The sequence below is a fragment of the Juglans microcarpa x Juglans regia genome, chromosome 1D (genome assembly GCF_004785595.1).
Source record: "Juglans microcarpa x Juglans regia isolate MS1-56 chromosome 1D, Jm3101_v1.0, whole genome shotgun sequence".
Classification (NCBI taxonomy): Eukaryota; Viridiplantae; Streptophyta; class Magnoliopsida; order Fagales; family Juglandaceae; genus Juglans; species Juglans microcarpa x Juglans regia.
In genome coordinates this window covers 8,630,798-8,650,245 of record NC_054594.1, presented here as the reverse complement: position 1 = coordinate 8,650,245, position 19,448 = coordinate 8,630,798, and the positions used below count along the sequence as shown (strand labels likewise).

At 33.2% G+C, this 19,448-nt stretch overlaps 1 protein-coding gene across 1 annotated transcript; it reads left to right on the top strand.

Annotated features, from left to right (window-relative positions):
* The first annotated feature begins 14,046 nt into the window (after positions 1 to 14,046).
* LOC121248610 (delta-like protein A) lies at positions 14,047 to 16,024 on the top strand. The gene is made up of 4 exons (XM_041147129.1): positions 14,047 to 14,391; positions 14,816 to 15,099; positions 15,502 to 15,566; positions 15,660 to 16,024. The coding sequence occupies exons 1-4, from the start codon at positions 14,207 to 14,209 to the stop codon at positions 15,879 to 15,881; spliced, it is 756 nt and encodes a 251-aa protein (XP_041003063.1). The 5' UTR covers positions 14,047 to 14,206; the 3' UTR covers positions 15,882 to 16,024.
* The last annotated feature ends 3,424 nt before the right edge of the window (positions 16,025 to 19,448 follow it).

Genomic DNA, 19,448 nt, shown 5'->3' with positions numbered 1-19,448 from the left:
CGAACAGTCTAATATTGTAGGAAAATATTTCTGTGGATTTTCTTCTATTCTTTTATTTGATATGATATGAACATCCAAATAGTGTCATAGATTCTCAAATTTATTAATTATTCTATTATCAGTCTGGTATGTATACTACATAACACAAATCAAATTGCTTAAATAATAAGATTTAGCTTGTAAGATTTAAATTTTAAAATTTATTTTTCATATCAAATTACGCTATATAAGCATTTTACCATATGTTCTATACACCATTTTGATAATAAAATTTTTCAAAAAGAAATAAAAAATAAAAAATGAAGAGTTAAATACAGTATCTAGATCTCACGTTAATCAATGTTCAATACCCATGTTGTATTTATGTTATTTAAATATTTGAAGTAAATAATTGTTCCGGTTCTAAAAAGAGTTTTACAAAGAGTATTTTTGTAAATTAATGTTACTTCTATAAAGAGTTTTACAAAATTACTCATCATTTAACACATTATTATGAAATGTGTTGTAAAAAATATTATGTATAAATTATTTTCTTTCTAAAAATATATAGCACAAGTACCCGTTTTAATTTAATTCATTGAGGGTGTGTTGGCCATTGCCATAACTCCTCATGATGTGATCAATTAATTCCAAGAAATTTGTGAAAATCAGTTGTTTTTTGACTAAATTCTTAGAAATATCTATTCGAAACCAGAAATAAGTAAATAAATGATTTTGAAAAATCATCTTCAATGAACAGAATTATTACTCTATTAATGTTACTTAATAAGTTTATAAATATGATTATGAACTATTAAAGTTTATATTTTTCTCTCAAGATTAAATAAATCTCCACAACCCAAAGTTAAATAATTGGCAAGTGTTGTGAGTATAGATGGGTACTGAATATTCGAACAGAGTATTTATTTATTTATTTTTGTTTTTTTTAGAGAAAATAATGTGACGTTGGGCTGTTGGCAATTGTGGAATATTGAGGTTTGGGGGCAGGCAAATGACGGTTTTTTCGGATCTGGTCCGTGTCAGTTGATTTAATATGTCAAGCTCTGATTCTAATGATACCACTCGAATCATTTTCAAGGATTACACAGTAAGATGATATGGAATTAGTTGATATATTTTGTAAATAGTAGTGAGAATATTAGTTAAAATTAAATGAGATGGGATGAGATGAAGTAAGATGGTTTTATCTCACCTCTGTATCCAAACTGGCCTATATAAAAAATTTGTAGTGAAATAATTTATAAATAATAATAAAATAATTTGAGATGTTTTATAGGATCTTGAAAAGTTGAATTATTTTTTATGTTTTGTTAGAAAGTTTGAAAAAGTTGCAATGATAATTAGATGAAGAAGTTGAAAATTTGAAATTAAAAAATATTTGTATTTGTGTTCGGATGAGATTAAATGAGATTAGTTCAAACCCTATGTGAGCCTAAATCTTGAAGTTTTTCAATTTATATTGAATTACCATAAAAAAAACAACCATGGGTGAACAACAAAATTGCATTGCTGTTGAAGAGGTATTTACAAATAATTATAAATATTATGGAATGAATTTGGTTTAGTTTTCTCCTAATAATTATTGATTTTAGAAGTTTTTTCACAACAATCATAAGAGGATCTCAGTCCTAAATGCACAATATAATTTGTCAAAGGATCAAAGATCAAGCTTTTTAGTACTTCTAATTTGGGGACAACAGTATAGACATTGTCAATCTTTGAGTAACATTCTACTGCTTAGGTTTATCACAATATTAAAATAAAACCAAGTTAGTAAGAGAAATGATATTTACAGTTATAGAGTACGCAAACGTGCACACTCATTTTGAAAAAAAAGAGGTAAATATAGGATTGACATGAAAAATCTAAGTTTTTAATGTTAGACTCATATTTTTCAAAAGGAATGTGCAGTGTTTGCATAACTCATGACTATATCTAGCATTAGTATGTTAGTAATTTCACAACAAAATAACATCTATCATGTTATATGTCAAATGAATTGTGATAACCATAACACTAAACATAATTAGCCCCATGATAGATTTCTGAATGAGAAATATTTTAGTCATAAAGAGATTATACAAAAGTAAACTTACAAAATGATGTGATTTTATGCGGTATATCATATTACTAAATTATTTTAATAATAAAATAGATCTAACGGATCACATAAAATCACGTCATTTTATATATTTATTTTTATGCAATCAATTTTCTAGTTAACATGACTTCCTATCAAATGTGACGTGTTTAGAGCACTCTCATTGGATTAGCCAAAGTTAAATGACATTTTTTATGAATAAAACAGAAATTTAACTTTTGACTATTTCATTCACATAAATCTCCACATTGGAATAACTATTTTTTCATTATATAATAATAAAATAATATAAGATGAATTTGATTTTGGCTATTCACATTAAATCTCTACATTAGATTACACATTTATTCATTATATAGTAATGAATAATTAATAATTTCAAAAATATTTAATTTTTTTAATTATTAATTTATTTTCTTTTATCATATTTTACTATTTTACCTATTATATATTAATTAATAATCATATTCTTATTAAATTAATATATCACTAACTCAAATTAATATATTAATTGTGATAAAAATATGTGATAGAAAGAAAGAAAGAGAGAAATAATTAATAAAATATATATTTGATATATGTACAGTAACCTTCAAATTTGGAAAAACTTTTGAAAGTCACTGTAGCTATCCAATGTGAGCATATTTTATTCTCTAATAATTAAATACTCATTGGATTTAGCTTTTAGCTAATCCAATGAGAGTGCTCTTACTATTGATATGACATGCAAGAATTATATCCAAAAAAGTTGTTGAGTAAAGTTAAGGTAAAACATACAAGATTAATGCTCAAATTAAGTTAAGGAACCCGAATTATTTATTTATTTATTTGTAAAAAATGTACACGCAATCAAAAGTTATTTATCATGGAATGGTACAGACACGATCCGGGTTTAATGTTATCAGCTGAAAGGGATATGGTATCTCTATTTTCTTTTTCTTTTTCCTTTTTACAGTTAAGGTATTGATTGCTCATATCATTGCCAATGTTTCTTAAAACAAAGATAACATTGTCAGCAGTAGAATCTAGGCCATGGTACTGAATATACATTTTTATATTGCTTTTTTGCCAGATTAAGAGCTACAGCAGAGAGAGAAGCCATGTGATGGAACAACCCCTTTGCTGCTTTTTATACCTGTAATAAGACACAAAAATTAGCCATTAATAAACCAGAAGGAAACCTCTTCCAATGACTTATCTTGGTTGTGCAGGTTTTGTTGGATCAATATTCTTTTTAATTCTGATTTAAATGTGATAACTTTGCAGCAAGATTGATGGATATATAAAAAAATAATTTTTCTTATTAGTCACTATTTACTATCCCACACCTTACATCTTATGAAAAAACACCTCACACCTTATAAAAGAAAAGTTATCAAGTGCGGGAGTATGAATGTGAATAGTGACTGATGTATAGTAAAATCTTATATAAAATGAGAGAAATATTTTAGCCATTATATAAAAATAAATTTATAAATTGATTTGATTTGATATGATTTGCTAGATTGTAAAGTTTCTTTTATTGTAAAGTAAATCTAATGTATTATATGAAATTATGTTAGTTTGTGGCTGTAGCATTTATCATAAGATAACAGTATTTGTCAAATATTTAATATGTTCTAACAATTCATATATAATAAATATAATAATTTTAGATTTTTAATTCTTTTAAGTGTCACACGTACTCATATATGCTATCGAAGTTATGAGTTTATATAGGTCTAAATTGATTAAAAGATTAAAATTATGAATTAGAATGGGACCAAAATGCCCTTATGATGTTCATCATGGTTAGAAAACTTATTTAACTAATGAGAGAATTAATTATTTTTACCTATAACATAATTTGTGCCTCTAGCTATTCAGAGACACTTTGAGATATAGTTGTTAGTGTGTTCTTTCTTTAGATTTCAAATTTCTAACAAATAGCTATAGAAATATGTATGTTCAACTTCTCATATTATATTACCAAATTCAATATTGTGAAATAGAGATTTTCAGAAACCCTTACAAAATTATAGTTTGGTGTTAAAATATTTAACATATGAAATCCATTTTATATGATTGTCTCTCTTCTACTTAGGAAATTCAAATTCAAACAAGAACTTAACAAAGTCCTTTCTAGTTTTATCTTCTCAAGCTTTAATTGCTTAGGAAATTGAGAGAAATGGACTGCACACATTACAGATAGAGGGGGATGCATTAAAGATATTCTTGGGTGGAAAATCAAGCTCAAAAACACATTTAGAATGAGCTTTGAAACAACTAAGTGAAGAAATTCAAGAACTAACTCATCTCATAAAATCGGTTCTTCAAGAGATGACTATTCATTCCTTATAAATACGCCCAAGACCTTGTCCACAGGCAATGTGAAATTATTTCTCAACATTCTCCCTCACATGTTGGCTAGTATTTTTCCTAATTTTTATCACATGGTAAGTAGTGTGGGCCCCCATTCGTCCAGTAGATTCTGATACCATGAAAAATTTATGTGCTTAACTCATCTTATAAAACCGATTCTCCAGGAGAGAATTGCCCATTCCTTATAAATATACCCAAGACCTTGTCCGCAAAAAATATGAGATTCTTCCTCAACACTAAGCACATATTAAAAGCAATTAATTAAAATTAAGTTGATAAAGATGGAGAGATCTTATGCGAATCATTCTGCAAAAGGAAAGCAGGATTTTTAAGAAGGTTTTAGATATGGAAATCAGTTTATTTAACTCGATGCATGCCCTACTTTTCAATTAGTCAACATCAAGCTGGTCTTACACATCCACTTATCTACAAATCTTGGAGCTAGATCCTCCTAGAATTTGTGTAGGATATGGAGAATCTGATAAAGAGTTCGATGGATTATAGGTATTCTTTTTCAATATATATTATGCCAAATGTACTTAAGCGAAAGAAAAGTTTTATTTATAGGCCGGTTTAAATGTTATGTCTTATACACCAATTTATAAATAGAAAAAACTCTTAACACATTTTTTTCAAGGCGCATATCTGCAACACCTAAAAAAATTAAGGAAAAAAAAAAAAAAGAATCCGATTTCATTATTAAAAAGAAAAATAAAAACACCAATACATTATATATATACATATATAGTTCATATGTCACTCTCTCACGATAGCCGGGCCTAGCATTCTTCTAGAGAGAGAACCTCCGACATCTCTCTAACCCCAAACCAAAATCAGCTTGGGGGAGGGGGGCAGGGTGGGAGCTTCGACTCCTCCCCCCTCCTTCATTCCAGCCCAGTGTTTCCTACCCCTTCTTCTTCCCATGTTTGTTTTCTCTATTTTTTTTTTAGGTCAAATGAAGGAGAAACGCCCACCCTTGGTTTTCTGGTGGCCAATGTACTACACGCGTCCCACCATGGATTTCCTCAATCGCCGATCTTCCAGACCATGGAATACAGCGCAAAAAGGAGTGGCACATAGCACACACGAGCGGGTCATCGCGGATGCGTGGCTTCCATGTGCCACTGCGAGAAGGCTTGCGATGTCGCCACACGCGGCTCTTCTGGGGCCAGCGACTCTGGTATCCTCAAGATCGACTATTTGGCATCCTCCTAGAATGGTGCATGTAAGACACGTGCCACTTCAACCTCTTGGCCAGTGTTTTTTCATTTTTTTGTAGTGTTTTTAAGTGTCTGTAGTTTTTATCTTTGTTTGTGTTAGGAAATAAAAAAAATAGGCAGTTGGACTTTGGTACATAACAAGAGAATCTCCATCTCTTTTTGAGGATGAGGATTGTCTAGTCATTCTCCTCCTATTGAGGATAGGGGTGGTTTGTCCTTTTCCTTTGGAGGATGGCGGTGGTTGTGTCATTCTCCTCATTTGGAGGGGATGGTTATCTCTATTTTTTTTTTTTATACAGAGACTTGTAATTTGAGTTTTTTCTCTGTATTGACTATTCACAGTTGTAACTTCGATTTCATGAATGAAATGATTTATATTTCCTATATATAAAAAAAAAAGTTCCACAATCCGAATAGAAACTTAAAAAAATATATTCTTAATTGCTTGAAATCAAACTTAATAATTAAAGGGGAGAAAAGTACTACTACTTAATTAACCACAGTGGGATGATTTTGAAGGACCATTATTAAATATAAAATAAAGAAAAAGAGTCCTATAAATTAATAGATGGGGCCCTTTTGAGTCTCGACCTGATCTTAATGCTATGTTATTATTGGAATCGATGTTTTTTTCTCATTTATTCCAAGTGGGAGATGCTGACATTGAGATCATGATACGTCGATAGTATAATATTGTTTGTGCACAATTAGCTAGGGCATGGATGAAATATATATGATCCATTTGATAGGGTAATGAGCATAAAGAGCGATTAGATAAGATAAACTGAAAGGTTATAGATAGATTAGAATTGCTTTAACCAACCAATGCGACCCGATTGATATGATGATCTGGTCAAGCTTTTATTTCGACTAAAAAACTTATAATATTCTTTAAATAATGCAAGTAGTAAGTATATGTTATAAGAAATACAAATACATTACGCACATGATATCATATACATGCAACGGGGACGTGGATGATAACTTCCTCTTTTGAAAGAAAAAATATTCAAAAAGTACTTCTAAATTTGTCTGTGTACACAGTAAAAAAAGGGTGTAAATTAGTCCATATATTCTACATATTTTTCTCTCTCCTATTTGAGACCTTCAAATTCAAGTAAGAACTTGAAATGATGGTTTTTGTTTACTAATCTAATTCCAAGAGTGATCTCCACACTTTCATATATGAAACTGATCATCTTTAAACTCATCGATCTTCTCTCACTACAAGAAAATTGCTTATTTGTTAGCGGCTATTTTCTATAAAAATGATTATTTCCTGATAAAATGAGTCTGTTTTGTCTCAAATGGTCATTCTCATCGCAAATAATCTGTCCTAAACATAATTTCTCAATTAGCAATGACTTCTTTCAGTTACAAAAAACAAATCCTCATGTCCATAGTAACGACAACATTTTGTTGCAAAAGAGACAGATACAATTACCAACGACAAGTTTTCATTGCAAAAATTAATTCCTCAATTACCAACAACAAGTATCCGTTGCAAAAATTAATTTCTCAAATAGTAACGACAAAGAGGTCCGTTGCAAAACAGCAAACTTCAGTTAGCAACGACACTTGTTCATTGCAAAAAATAAAATGGTATTAGCAACGACAAGCTTGAAGCTTCCAACGCAAAACATTTTTATGAAATATTTATACAAATTAGCAATGGCTTTCTTTTCACTGCAAAAAATTATTTCTAGCAGTACTAATGAAAATACCTTCGTTGCAATTACAAAAAGTAAATGTATAATTACCAGCGACACTACATTCGTTGTAAAAAGGTGTTGCAGTTCATAAATTTGCAATGAGTTTTCTAATTTGTTGGAAATGGGTAACAAAAACCACTTGCAACGAGCTTAGTTATTTGTTGTAATTAATTATTTGCAACGAAGGTCTATCTTTGGGACAACTTATTTGCAATGAGTTTTCTAATTCGTTGCAAATGAACGAACACATGATTAGTAATGAGTTTTAATTTCCTTGCAAATAACAATTATTCCCGTCTGGATAGATCACCGTACGAGAGAATCCATTCGGTGCACTCGGACTCTTATTTCCACCCTTCAATTAAAGTGGGTTAGGATCTGTTTCCCAATTCCTAATTCCCCTTCTCTCATTCCTCTTCTTTCTTTCCCTTTCTCCTTCCCATCGTCTTCTCCTCTCCCTATCCCGATTTCTCTCTCGCCTTCCCTTGTGCCACACCACCGTCTGCAGCCCCACCTTCATCTTTGCTCCTCAACAGCGATTACCCCATTCTCCCCTTGGCCTCACCCTCATCCCACAGCTCTCTCTTTTCCCCCTCCCCGATCCCTCTTCTTCCTCCCCCAACCCATGCTTGCGGCAAGTAGCAGTAGCATTGCCTCCAGCTATCGACGTAGACATTCACAGCTGCATCACCGCCAGATGCAACCCCAAACCACCGCGCTGTGAGACCCTGCCCTAACGCCTCTCTCCCTCTTTGTTTATCTCATGTCTCGGCCACAATCTCCATTTTTCTCTCTCTTTGGGGAACCAGCCATGCAAGATACCACTGCGTGGGACTTGAGTTAATTAATTGTCCCACAAACTGGAGTTGAACAATTGAGGCTGAGGTTTACTTTCAATAGATTTCTCTGGTGAATAGAATAAATTTTATTTGTTGGAACTCGAGTATAATGAGAAACGTTTACTTGTTTATTTCTTATGCACTCACATATGTATATGCTCGTATGTTTACATATGCTAAACTTTTCCGTTTTTATTTGAAGGTAAACATTTAGCTGGCCTTATTTCAAAATTGATCTATGATTCAATTATAACTTTGAAACCTGCATTATACTTACCACTTGCCACTTATATTTGTAGGGAACACAGCTCACAGGTGGAACTGTTTTCTACTCTAGTTTCGAAAGAGACTCTCCAATTGAGTTTGAGCTTGGAACGGGTCAAGTAATAATCACCCTTTAAATAACTGCACCCTACTAGCAACTTTACGCCCCAAACCAATAATTTGGCACAAATCCACAGCCTGCTAAAATTGCACAATGATAACGAAGTAATCCACAAGCTCATCCCCATTGATATCAGACTACAACTTGTACACCACCAACAAATCCAACAAGTCTAGCACCTTAAACAACTGCACTTTATTGGGGCTTGCCTTTCCTTTCCACTCCACCTCCTTCACTTTCCACTCCAAAGTAAACTTTTTCGCTCTCTCCCTTACTTCCACCCCCACACGGGCTTAGTCCTAATTAGTGTTTCCAACAGTTGCACACAAACAACCTCAAAAGACTCTATTCCATATCTTCTTTGAGCCTCAATCTCATGTTATTCCTTATAGAAAACCCATACATGGCATCCACGACCATCATCATCGGGTCTGCCGAACACTGCATTGGGAAGGGGAGCTCGGCCCAGATTGCACCCGTCTCTTTTTGGACTCTTGGTTATGAACTTCGTCAAATCCTTCATGTCCATTCTCTCACACAAAGCCTTCAACTCGGGCCTCGACGAAGTAAATGACTTAGAACTCACTTTAGGGTCTGTGGGGATCATGAAGCAAAAGGTTCTTCTGAGGTGGTTTCGGGTGCATTGGGCCTGCGAGGAAGATGGGTTTTTTGTGGGTTTTGGATGGGTTAACTCGATGCATGGGGCTGACTTTGTTCTCAAGACTCCAGCTACTCGAGGAGGTCAAGATAAGTGAATGGGAGTTCTAGCAGAAGGTGGAGTGGGCGTCGAGTCGGACCGTGAGAGAGAGGAGAGGAGGAGAGGATGGATGAGTGGGATTGGAGCTCAACGAAGGCCTTCTTTAAATTATCTTTCTTTATGTCTATGAGCTTCAGCGCCGTCGATATAGCATGTAGCGTTGCCATGAATAAGAAACTGGGATTTTGTGGATGAGAGAGAGAACAATGAAAGTAGAGAGACTTAACTATAGTACCAATGGGGACGGTGGTTGCTAGAATGATGAAGCACAATAGTGCCAAAGAAGAGAAATTGAGAATGCCCACACTAGATGTCTGGCTTATGAGAGGGGTTGGGGGCATGGAGGAGAGGGTCTAGGGGAGACGGGGGGAGGCGCTCTTGCTACGGGGTGTTGAAATTCTAATCTAGCAAGTTTGGAATTTTAGTTTAGCTTCTTGTGTAAAAAATAAGAAAAGAGAGAAAAGTAATGTCACGTAGGACAATTGTGTAAGTGGTTGTGTAAATTGTCGTGGGGATATCGTTTCTCTTTTTTTATGCCATATGTAGCATAAAATCTATTGATTAATGATTCAGTTTTGTGGTTAAATAAAACTTTGATAGACAATGGCATCTGATTTTAAAAAAATAAGACTAAGGGGAATAAGACGTAATGAAAATTTCATGAATAGTAATAAAATGATTTGTGAATAATAGTGAGATAGTTTGAATTAATGTTTTATGGGATTTTGAAAAAGGAGAGAGAAAATGTTAAATAAAAAATATCATGAAGTTAAAATATTGATAGAATATAATTTTTTTAATATAATTTTTATTTTTAGATTTGAAAATTTTTGAATTATTTTTTTATTTGATAGTTTGAAAAAGTTATATTAATTAGTTTGAAAGTATTTGTGACACCCCGTATTTTAGTTTATTTTAATTGAATGAGTATTTTAATTAATTTAAATATTGGTTCTATTGATTTAAATTTATCAGATTTCTCGTTGGTTTTTTTTTAGATTTTTTAAATTGTGAAATTTATTTTGATATGCTTTCTTAATATTAATTATTGTTTTGCATTGAAGATGCTCTTTAATTTAAATTAGTTTGCTTGTGGGCTTTAAAATTATTGTATTGTTGGATTATTATTATTATTTTATTTTAACTAGTCACTGCATTTAAATTTTTTTATTCAACTTACCGTTTTGAAAATTCTTTTCGCTGGATCAATTTTGTGACCCAAGTTGTGAGGATTAGACCTCATTTATTTCCCTCACTTTTTCTTTTTTCCCTTTTTCTTTCTCCCCTTCTTTTTTTTTTTCCTTATTTTCATTTCTCTCCTTCTTTCCCTATGCTTTTACCTCCCGTGCGCGTGACAACCCCTCCCCTCTCCTCGTCTGTTTCTTCTTCCTTCCAGTGCGATGTCGTGTGTCGTTCATGGCCTCCATCGCCCCTCACATTTTCTTCCCTTCCGGCCGGTGACCATCTCCCTCCATTCTCAGCTCCTCTCTTGCCACTGTTAGCCTCCACGCTTGGCTTCAAGCCGCGGCCATCTTTCGTTTCAGCGCTGCCATCGCGCCATCATTGGCCACCATCTTTTCACCACACCACCATTGGCCCTTCAGCTATTTAAACCACCCAACCTCAGCCCTGATTTGCCACCGTTGAAGCTCCTCTAGCTCATTTTTCGATTTGTGTTTTTACTTTCAACCGCCATCCACGCCGCCACCCACAACCAACCACCTCCACCAGTAGCTTTACCAACACTGCTAAACTCTTCCCTAGTTATCCAAAATCTTCGTTTGTCTCTGTTCAAAAGTTAGATTTTTGAGGCCCACGACCCTTGTCCATTTTGCATTGTTGCGTGGCTGTGCGGCCGCTTCTAGCATCTCCATGATCATTCGAAAATTATATTATAACGCTATAAGTATATTTCTAAAGAACTTTTGAGATTTAAATGTATTTTTTGCGCTAACTCATATTTACTGTGAACTGGTTTGGTTGTGTTAGACTGACTCCGAGGAGTAAGGAAGTCGGTTGGATTGGAGGATGGAGTTGTTGTGTGATTGGATTATGCAGGGATTTGTTGGCTGTTGGATATTTGTGTCGTGTCTTGTACATTGCATAATTGCACGCATGTTCATGTTTGTAAATGAAAACTGAGTTTTCATGTGAGAAATGATTTTTGGGTGCGTGTGTATCAAGACCTCAAGCTGAGATGGGGTATTATCTCGATGCAGCTCCTCTGGTCACTCGGGAGCGGAATATACTGAGCGATGTCTCCTGAGTTGTCGCCAGGCGACAACGGGATTGGATGAGATGGTAACGCTCTCGTACTGACTCTGTGGCCCCTCTTGCTGGCGGGAGTTAGAGGATGCTTGGCCACGAATGCGCTGAGCGCATAACTGGACATCGCTCATTACGTAGTCACTCGCATGATCTTTACCCGTGGTGTGACGAAGGGAGCTAGGGTGTGCGGATGGTCCTTAGGGGAGATCATGGTGCATACGGTTAAAATGGATTATTGGGTTATTTACTGGAAAAATGACGTGTGTTGGATAAAATGATTTTATGAGCACTATTTTATGGGAAAATGATGAATTATTGTTTTGGGTCATTTTCATTGAAAATGAAAATGAAAATGGCGGGAAATATTTTTATGGATATATTTTTGGGCCAAAATGAGATTTTGGCGTGCGTTGGAAAATATTAATTTTCAGGAAAAATTATGTTTAGAGTTTAATGCATATTTCATCATATGCATGCATAATTGTTGGTTGCATTAATATATTTTTATCTTTTGGGTTGTTTAATTGATTACTTGTTGAGATTCATAATATCACGATATTCGATACCCCGTGGTACCGTCTTATGGTATCGTAGATTTTGATACAAATAGTGCCAATGTTGAGCCTGAGGATTCGACTCGGCCGAAGGAGTGATATGAGATCAGTCGCTCGTGTTTGATATTTGTTTCCCGCTTGTTGAGTTATGTATTTTGGAAATATTATGTTTTTATAGGATAACTGTATTACTCTTTAAAACAGTTATGTTTTTGTGAATTTATATTAAATAATTCTGGTACTTAGTCAACTTATTTAAACTATCCGCTACTTTCTTTTGTTGTACACTGTTGCATGTACACACACTTAGCACTTATCGCCGGGATGCGTGACCGAATTGTCATCATCTGGGCTACTCAATTCTTGAATTTCTGTACATGGGGTCGGGGGCGCCACAATATTTATGTTTTGGTGATGTTTAGGAAGGAAATGAGATGAGATTAGATGTGATGGGAGGAGACCAAAAGTATTTCCAAACATCTCTTAAGATGACTGTGCATTATGCAATATTATCCTTAGCAATTCGAGAAACAATTAGGGCTTAGCAAAAATCCGAAAATTCAATTCTGCTCTGACTCCGATCGAAGGTCGGAGTTGGACTTGTTTTAATTTTTCAATCGGATTCAAAATCGGAGGTGTCACCAAACCGACTATGACTCTAATTCTATCCTGCTCTGACTCTGATATTATAAATATATTATAAAAATATGTATTTATCTATATATTTATCATATATATACTATTATAGTTATATATCTTGAACTTATATAGTTAAATTCAATAATATACTAGTATAAGCTAATTATTATAACATATTATACTTATAAATAGACTAAGAATAGTTTAGTATATATATACATCATATTATCCTACATAATCAATATAGAAATAAGTTAGACAGTAGTTAGAAACTAGTATTGAAATAAGTTTAGTATAATAAGTTAACACTTACTACTAGTTTCCTAAAGTATAATAACATATAATACTAATATATAATAATATGTAATTAGACACTAGAAATAAGTTTAATGTAGAAATAAATTATAAATAAGTTAAACATTAGTATAATATAATAATATGTAATACTAGTTAACACCATTTTTTAACGCAACGATTGATGTGGAAGTTTTCTTCATCAATTATACTAAAAATGATTGGTTCTTTTTTTTGTTTAAAGTTAAAATGGATACTACTATAAGTGGTGTGTTAACACACCAACTCATATGTAGCAAAACTTATTTAGTTTTAATTTTTAATTCTTGAAAAACTTGAATTTTTTAAACCCACAAAAAATTCTTTTTTAAAAATGAGCTAAATATGAAGTTAAAAAAAGCCCATATCCGATTCTGCTCTAATAAGTCGAAGTTGGAGTCGGATTGGAGCCTACACAAGCCAGCCGACGTGGTTTCATATATATGATATGTTAAATTTACTTTATAGTAAAAATAATTTTAGAATCTAACGTAACATATCAAATCACGTCAATTTTTGTATTTACTTTTATTGGTTATCTTTGTGACTAAAATATTTATCTTTTTCTGCCCAACCCATTCTGATCTTTTCATCCACGAGAAACGGAAGTCGTTGATCTCGATGACTTTCTTAAATCATACACCTTAATAAACTATTCACATGCATCGTTTGACTTCTCATTTAAAACACCACAATGAAATCTCCACTTCCTTTAATTGACAGAAATAACCTTTACAGTACCACCGATTCCCACGCTCAATCCCTCACGTCCTTTGATGGAAATAAAAAAAATCTCAAGCCCAAAATCCGTAAATTTAACTGAAACTCCCTTTGACAGTTTCAACGTTCCTTTCCTGTCCTTTAGAGTAATGAAATCTCTCTTTCTCTGTACCTTTGCTTAAACCCTAAGACTCAGTCAGTAATCTTTCTCATTTTTATCACCAAATATAAGCAAAAATGTGAAAGAACATTAATCTCCACACCCTCTCTCTCTCTCTCTCTCTCTCTCTCTCGTACACTGACACAATCTACTAGAAATGTACATTGGAATAGAACTTCTGCAGATCGTTATACTCTCACTGTTTCTTGGATCCTTCACTCTGAATTCATTGCCATGCGAGGACAGCCGATGCAAAACCGGGATATGCAACAATACTGGAGCTTGCCTTTGCAATTTTCCGGATCCTTCCACCATCTTAGACGGTGACCGTACCTTCCTCGGGTAAAAAGTTTGATATTTATCTCCATTCTCTTTGAGATGGTTATTGATTGATTTAAATAGGAAGGAGATATCTTAAATGCTTTTACTTTGGGTAGGTTTTAAGGAAAAATAAAAGAATAAAGATAAATGAGTTTCTTTTCATTTTTTATCTCTCTCTTTAGAAATAGAAAGCGTATAATTCTTTATTTCTTTCTTAGTTTCTGTCCACCACCTAAAAAGATATCGAGTGTTCAAATGAAGTGATTTACAAGTCATGTTTCGATCGCCAAGTTAGTCTGTAGTTGATCTTCTTTGGTTGTAACATATCTTAAAGTTCTTGTTTTGCATTGGCTATGTATATATATATAATTCTATATATAGAGCTTAATATTGGATGTTTTTGAAGTGACTTGGATGATCAATTCTATGATATGTTGGATTGTAGGGGGAAGTTTTGTGAGGAGGAAATGACAATGTGTGATGGGACGAATTCATATTGGTGTGAAAATGGGGGGAGTTGCGAGGAAATTGTGCAGGGTGAGAATTATACCTGCAAATGTCTTCCTGGGTTTACTGGAGAGCATTGTGAGCATACTGGGGCACCTTGTGGTCAGATTTTTTGTTTTCATGAGGCTGAATGCTTGGTTGAAGCAGAAGGTGATGTTTGCCAGTGCCCTCCTGATTGGAAAGGAAGTACTGATTGCTCTTTCCCTACCAAAACCCTAACAGGTACATCTTTCCTCTGTCTACTCTATCCATTTGGCATACTTTTCCTCTCATCTTTCACTTATTGAATCTATACAGTTTTGTTTTCTTAAGATGTAAATTCCTTGGATCAACCTCTGAAGATTTTAACAAGTCATTTCAATCGAAAGAAAATTTGTCTGAATTTCCTGAATATATAATGTGTCTAGTTTGACAGCCACTTTTTAGCGAGCTTAACTGCAGAACGCTGTCATTTATGTTTCATTTAAGTAAAGAAGTCTCATTCAAATGTATTGCACACATTGCCAGTAAACAAGAGCAACGTAACAGGAAATATCAGCATGAGGATATTTATACCCAAAAAAGCATAATAATCTTTATAAAAGGTAGAGATTGTTTTCTTATAGATACTAGAAATGGTTGCAGATAATTCTACAGATTCGAGAGCACCCAGATTTCCAGGGGAAAAGATCAGCAGCAATAGTACAAATGTGAGTATCATGGCATCTCTCTCCTTTTATTGGCTTCACCATTGTTTTACGGCTTTCTGAGCTGACTGCCCCTGCATTTTTGTATATAAACAGTGGACAGTGGTGGTGTTGGCCATTTCATGTTCAGCAGGAGCAGTTGCAGGGGCTGCTATTTATGCAAAGAAATTAAGCAGTAAGAAAGAGATACAGAAAGCAAGATTCCAGACACTATCACAAATGCAGACTCAAGGCATATTGGATGATGATGATGATGAGAATGAGAATGATTCAATTGGCCCTGATGTGACTTACATGAATGATCGTTCACACCTTTAACCTGTGTTATCATGTTTTTTTCTCAGCATATCAACACTAGTTTCAAGTTCACCTAGGATCATTTATAGTTCATAGTACTTGAGGACTTTTATCTGTTCCAGTTGGTTTTAATATTTGAGTTAGCTATGGTTTGAAATTTTAAACGTTTCAAAATCCAAATAATTCATCCGTTAGGCTCACTATAACTTAATAAAAAGAAAGTAGATGCTAGTAGTGATCACCATCATTGAACCCTCATGCAAACCTGCTGACCATTGTCCAAAGCCAATGACACTGCTGAACAGCTCTTTCTACATTTGACCTCAGCTTTTCCCTCTTTCTTCTGTTTAAGACAACAGCTATATATAGCCTATAGCCTATATATTCTTTCTTGTAGGTCTACAAGGAAGAGCAATGAAATATACAGGAAAGCATGCAGAGATTGAACGGTTAAAGTAGGTTAATTGCTATTAGTCGAAACACTTTGCGTCATTCTTTTGATTTCTGCTGGACTGCTACATTTTCTTTTTACATGGTATCAGATCGCTTAGAGATTGTCTCCAACCCGAATATTTTCCATTTTTCTCAAGGGTCTCTTTCCTCTGCTTAATTGGAAGGCTTTGTTCAACGAAGGATTTCTTTTCATTTAAGGTTGTTTCACTGTTTTCATAGGAAGAAGACCCCCATAATCATTCCAAGTTTAGCTTTTTCTGTGCATATTTTCTGTCCATCTGTCTCGTTTTTCCGGCTCATTTGGGAATTTCTTTGGGTGGCTGCACTGTTCCTCCAGTTCACTACAGAGCATGAGTCATGCGCTTCCATCAAGAACACGACCCATCAACTTTTTAGCAAACGATAAGCTAAACATACCCAAACTAAATTATATTCACTAAAATTTAAACTAATTAATTTTGAACTTTTTAAAAAATGGTGGCTGTTCGACAGTCATTGGTGGCAGCCGATAGCTACCTCCAGCGCTATGGAGTCTGGAGGTGCTGGAAAGTCGCCGAATTTTCACCAGATGGTAGGATCAGAACTTTGCCCCCATCAAATGGTAGAATCAGCGCCAAGGAGGCGTCGAAGCTGCCTGATCAGGCGGCAAAGTGCTGGATCCACCCCTTCCAAGGTAGTTTGTGCCACCCGGGGTGGCGGGATCATACCAGGTTTAGCTACCGGTTCCCGAACCAGCCATACTGAACCAATCCGGCTCCAGGTTTTGCTTGAATCTGCCAAATTTGTTCCGAATCAGCGCTGGCAGTTCCAGTGAAACCATCACTGGTTTTAAAAAAACCAGCTTCGAATCCGATATCTGACCATTTATGGTCGCCTCCAGCCGCTGTTGCGCTGATCGAAAGCCTCTAAAAATTAATTAACGTTTTAGTTTTTGAGTTCACACTTCTTGCAATTCATTTCATCCTATTTAATTATTATAATTTTTTTAAACATCTATACAAAATACAATAAATAATTTTACTTTTTAAATATTAAAATAAAATAATATTTTAAAAATATATTATTTAGTTTTTAATTTTCATCTCTTCTCAACTCAATATCTAAATTTCTCTAATAATAATATTGTGTACTGATTAAGTTTATTTTAAAAATTATAAGATCAGCACGTGATTGAGAATGTAAAACTAGATTTTACACTAGCACCTGACTAGAGGTGCCCCAATATTTAGATATCTTATTTTTTTAGAATAATGCAATAATATAGTTATGTAAGTGCTGTATATTTTATTTAAAAAATAATAAGATGTACTATTAAAAATTTAATTTTTTTTATATAATTATCATATTTATTTATATTTTATAATAAAAATATGCAATACTCACGCATTCTATATAATTATGTGATTTTCTAGGATGACTTCAATAAAACTCAACCTCGTTCGGTTTGCAAAGTGCAACATTTTCTGCATCTTAGACAAGCCTTTCGAAAATGGTTTTCCAAGTAATCATTGGCTTTATAGTCTCTCCAATCCAAAGTCCAATAATTATCCTGTTGGCTAAATTAACTCTTTCTTTGTATTGCATCAATAAGATGGGATCGTGAGTCAGGTAAAATGAGTTGAGATAAAAATTAAAAATTGAATAAAATATTATTAAAATATTATTTTTTAATATTATTATTATTTTAAAATTTAAAAAAATTAAATTATTTATTATATTTTATGTGTCAATTTAATAAAATTATAATGACGAGATAAAATGAAATAAAACACTTCTTATATTCAAACGGGACTAGTTTGGAAAGTGAAATAAGATAAGAATTTTGTGAATAGTAGTGAAATAATTTGAGCTGAGTATTTGTTAAGTTTTGAAAAATGAGAGAAAAAAAATGAATAAAAAATATTATAAAGTTAAAATGTTATAAAAATATAGTTTTATAATATTATTTTTGTTTGGAGATTTGAAAAAATTGGAATTATTTTTTATTTTTTATTTGAAAGTTTAAAAAAGTTGTAGTTATTAATTTGAAAATTTTGTATTTGAATTATGTTTGGAAATAAGATGAGATAAGATGAAATGAGAGCAGATAAAATCTTTTTGTCTCATCTTAGGCCTCAAACAAGCCCATGTGTTCTCATTTATGTATATGAAAATAGAGAAATGATAGTTGTAGTTATAAGTGCACATGTATCGTGTAATCATAATTAAAAAAGTGAATAAATATGAGATTTATATAATAAAAAAATTAATATTTTAAAAATAAATCTTATTTTTTTAAAACGATTGCACGATACTTACATATTCGATAATTATAAGTAGCAGTACTAATGATAATATATTGAGCGAGAACTCAAAGTTGTTCCTCGATTCCTGTTTCCACAAAAGGATTTTGGGCCCCTCGACTACTTTTTTGGGCATTGAAGTTTAAAGGAATTTACTTCAACTAAAGGAAATATTACACCCTAGAGCTCGCTTTGCAGGACACAAGATTACACCCTAAACTCCCTTCCAATGAAACACCATTTGAAGAAGAATAGTTAGAACAAATTCATAAATTCATTCTGATGAGAGGATAAGGTTATGGTTTATGAATTTTGTAAAACCTTTTATGTGTAGTACTTTTTATTAGAGAAAGTTGGTCATGATAGAACTTGTTTATTGGAAATTTGTTTCCAAATTGTTTGACGAGCTATGTTACTCACCAATATCTTTTTACCATTTCAAGATGTGCTATTAAATTGTTGGGAACCATTTGGTATATTTCATTTATGCGTCACTCCATATCAAAAAATGCTGAGAATATGATAAATAGAATTGTTCAAATTGTTAAACATGAAACGAATAAAAATACCAATAAAATTTGTCTTTAGGCTTTATGTATAGAATCAAGATCCTCTGATCCTTTCTCCCTCTCTCTTTCTATTTGAATAAAAATGGATATTATGTATTTTAAATACGAGTAATGCTACCAAATGCATTCTCATTTCATTTTTATTCTATTATGTAAAATGTGACATTTTTATCACCTTTCGATTACCCTTTATTTTTTCTAAATAAATACTCAAAAGCTGACGGACAATGTGATCTCATCATAGTGGCAGGGGTATAAAAAAAATGGGAAAACCATCGGTTGGT

Coding starts and splice junctions, on each gene's coding strand:
- LOC121248610 (XM_041147129.1), top strand. CDS start 14,207: ATGTACATTGGAATAGAACTTCTGCAGATCGTTATACTCTCACTGTTT. Junction 14,392..14,815: donor GGTGACCGTACCTTCCTCGG/GTAAAAAGTTTG, acceptor GTTGGATTGTAG/GGGGAAGTTTTGTGAGGAGG. Junction 15,567..15,659: donor TCAGCAGCAATAGTACAAAT/GTGAGTATCATG, acceptor GTATATAAACAG/TGGACAGTGGTGGTGTTGGC.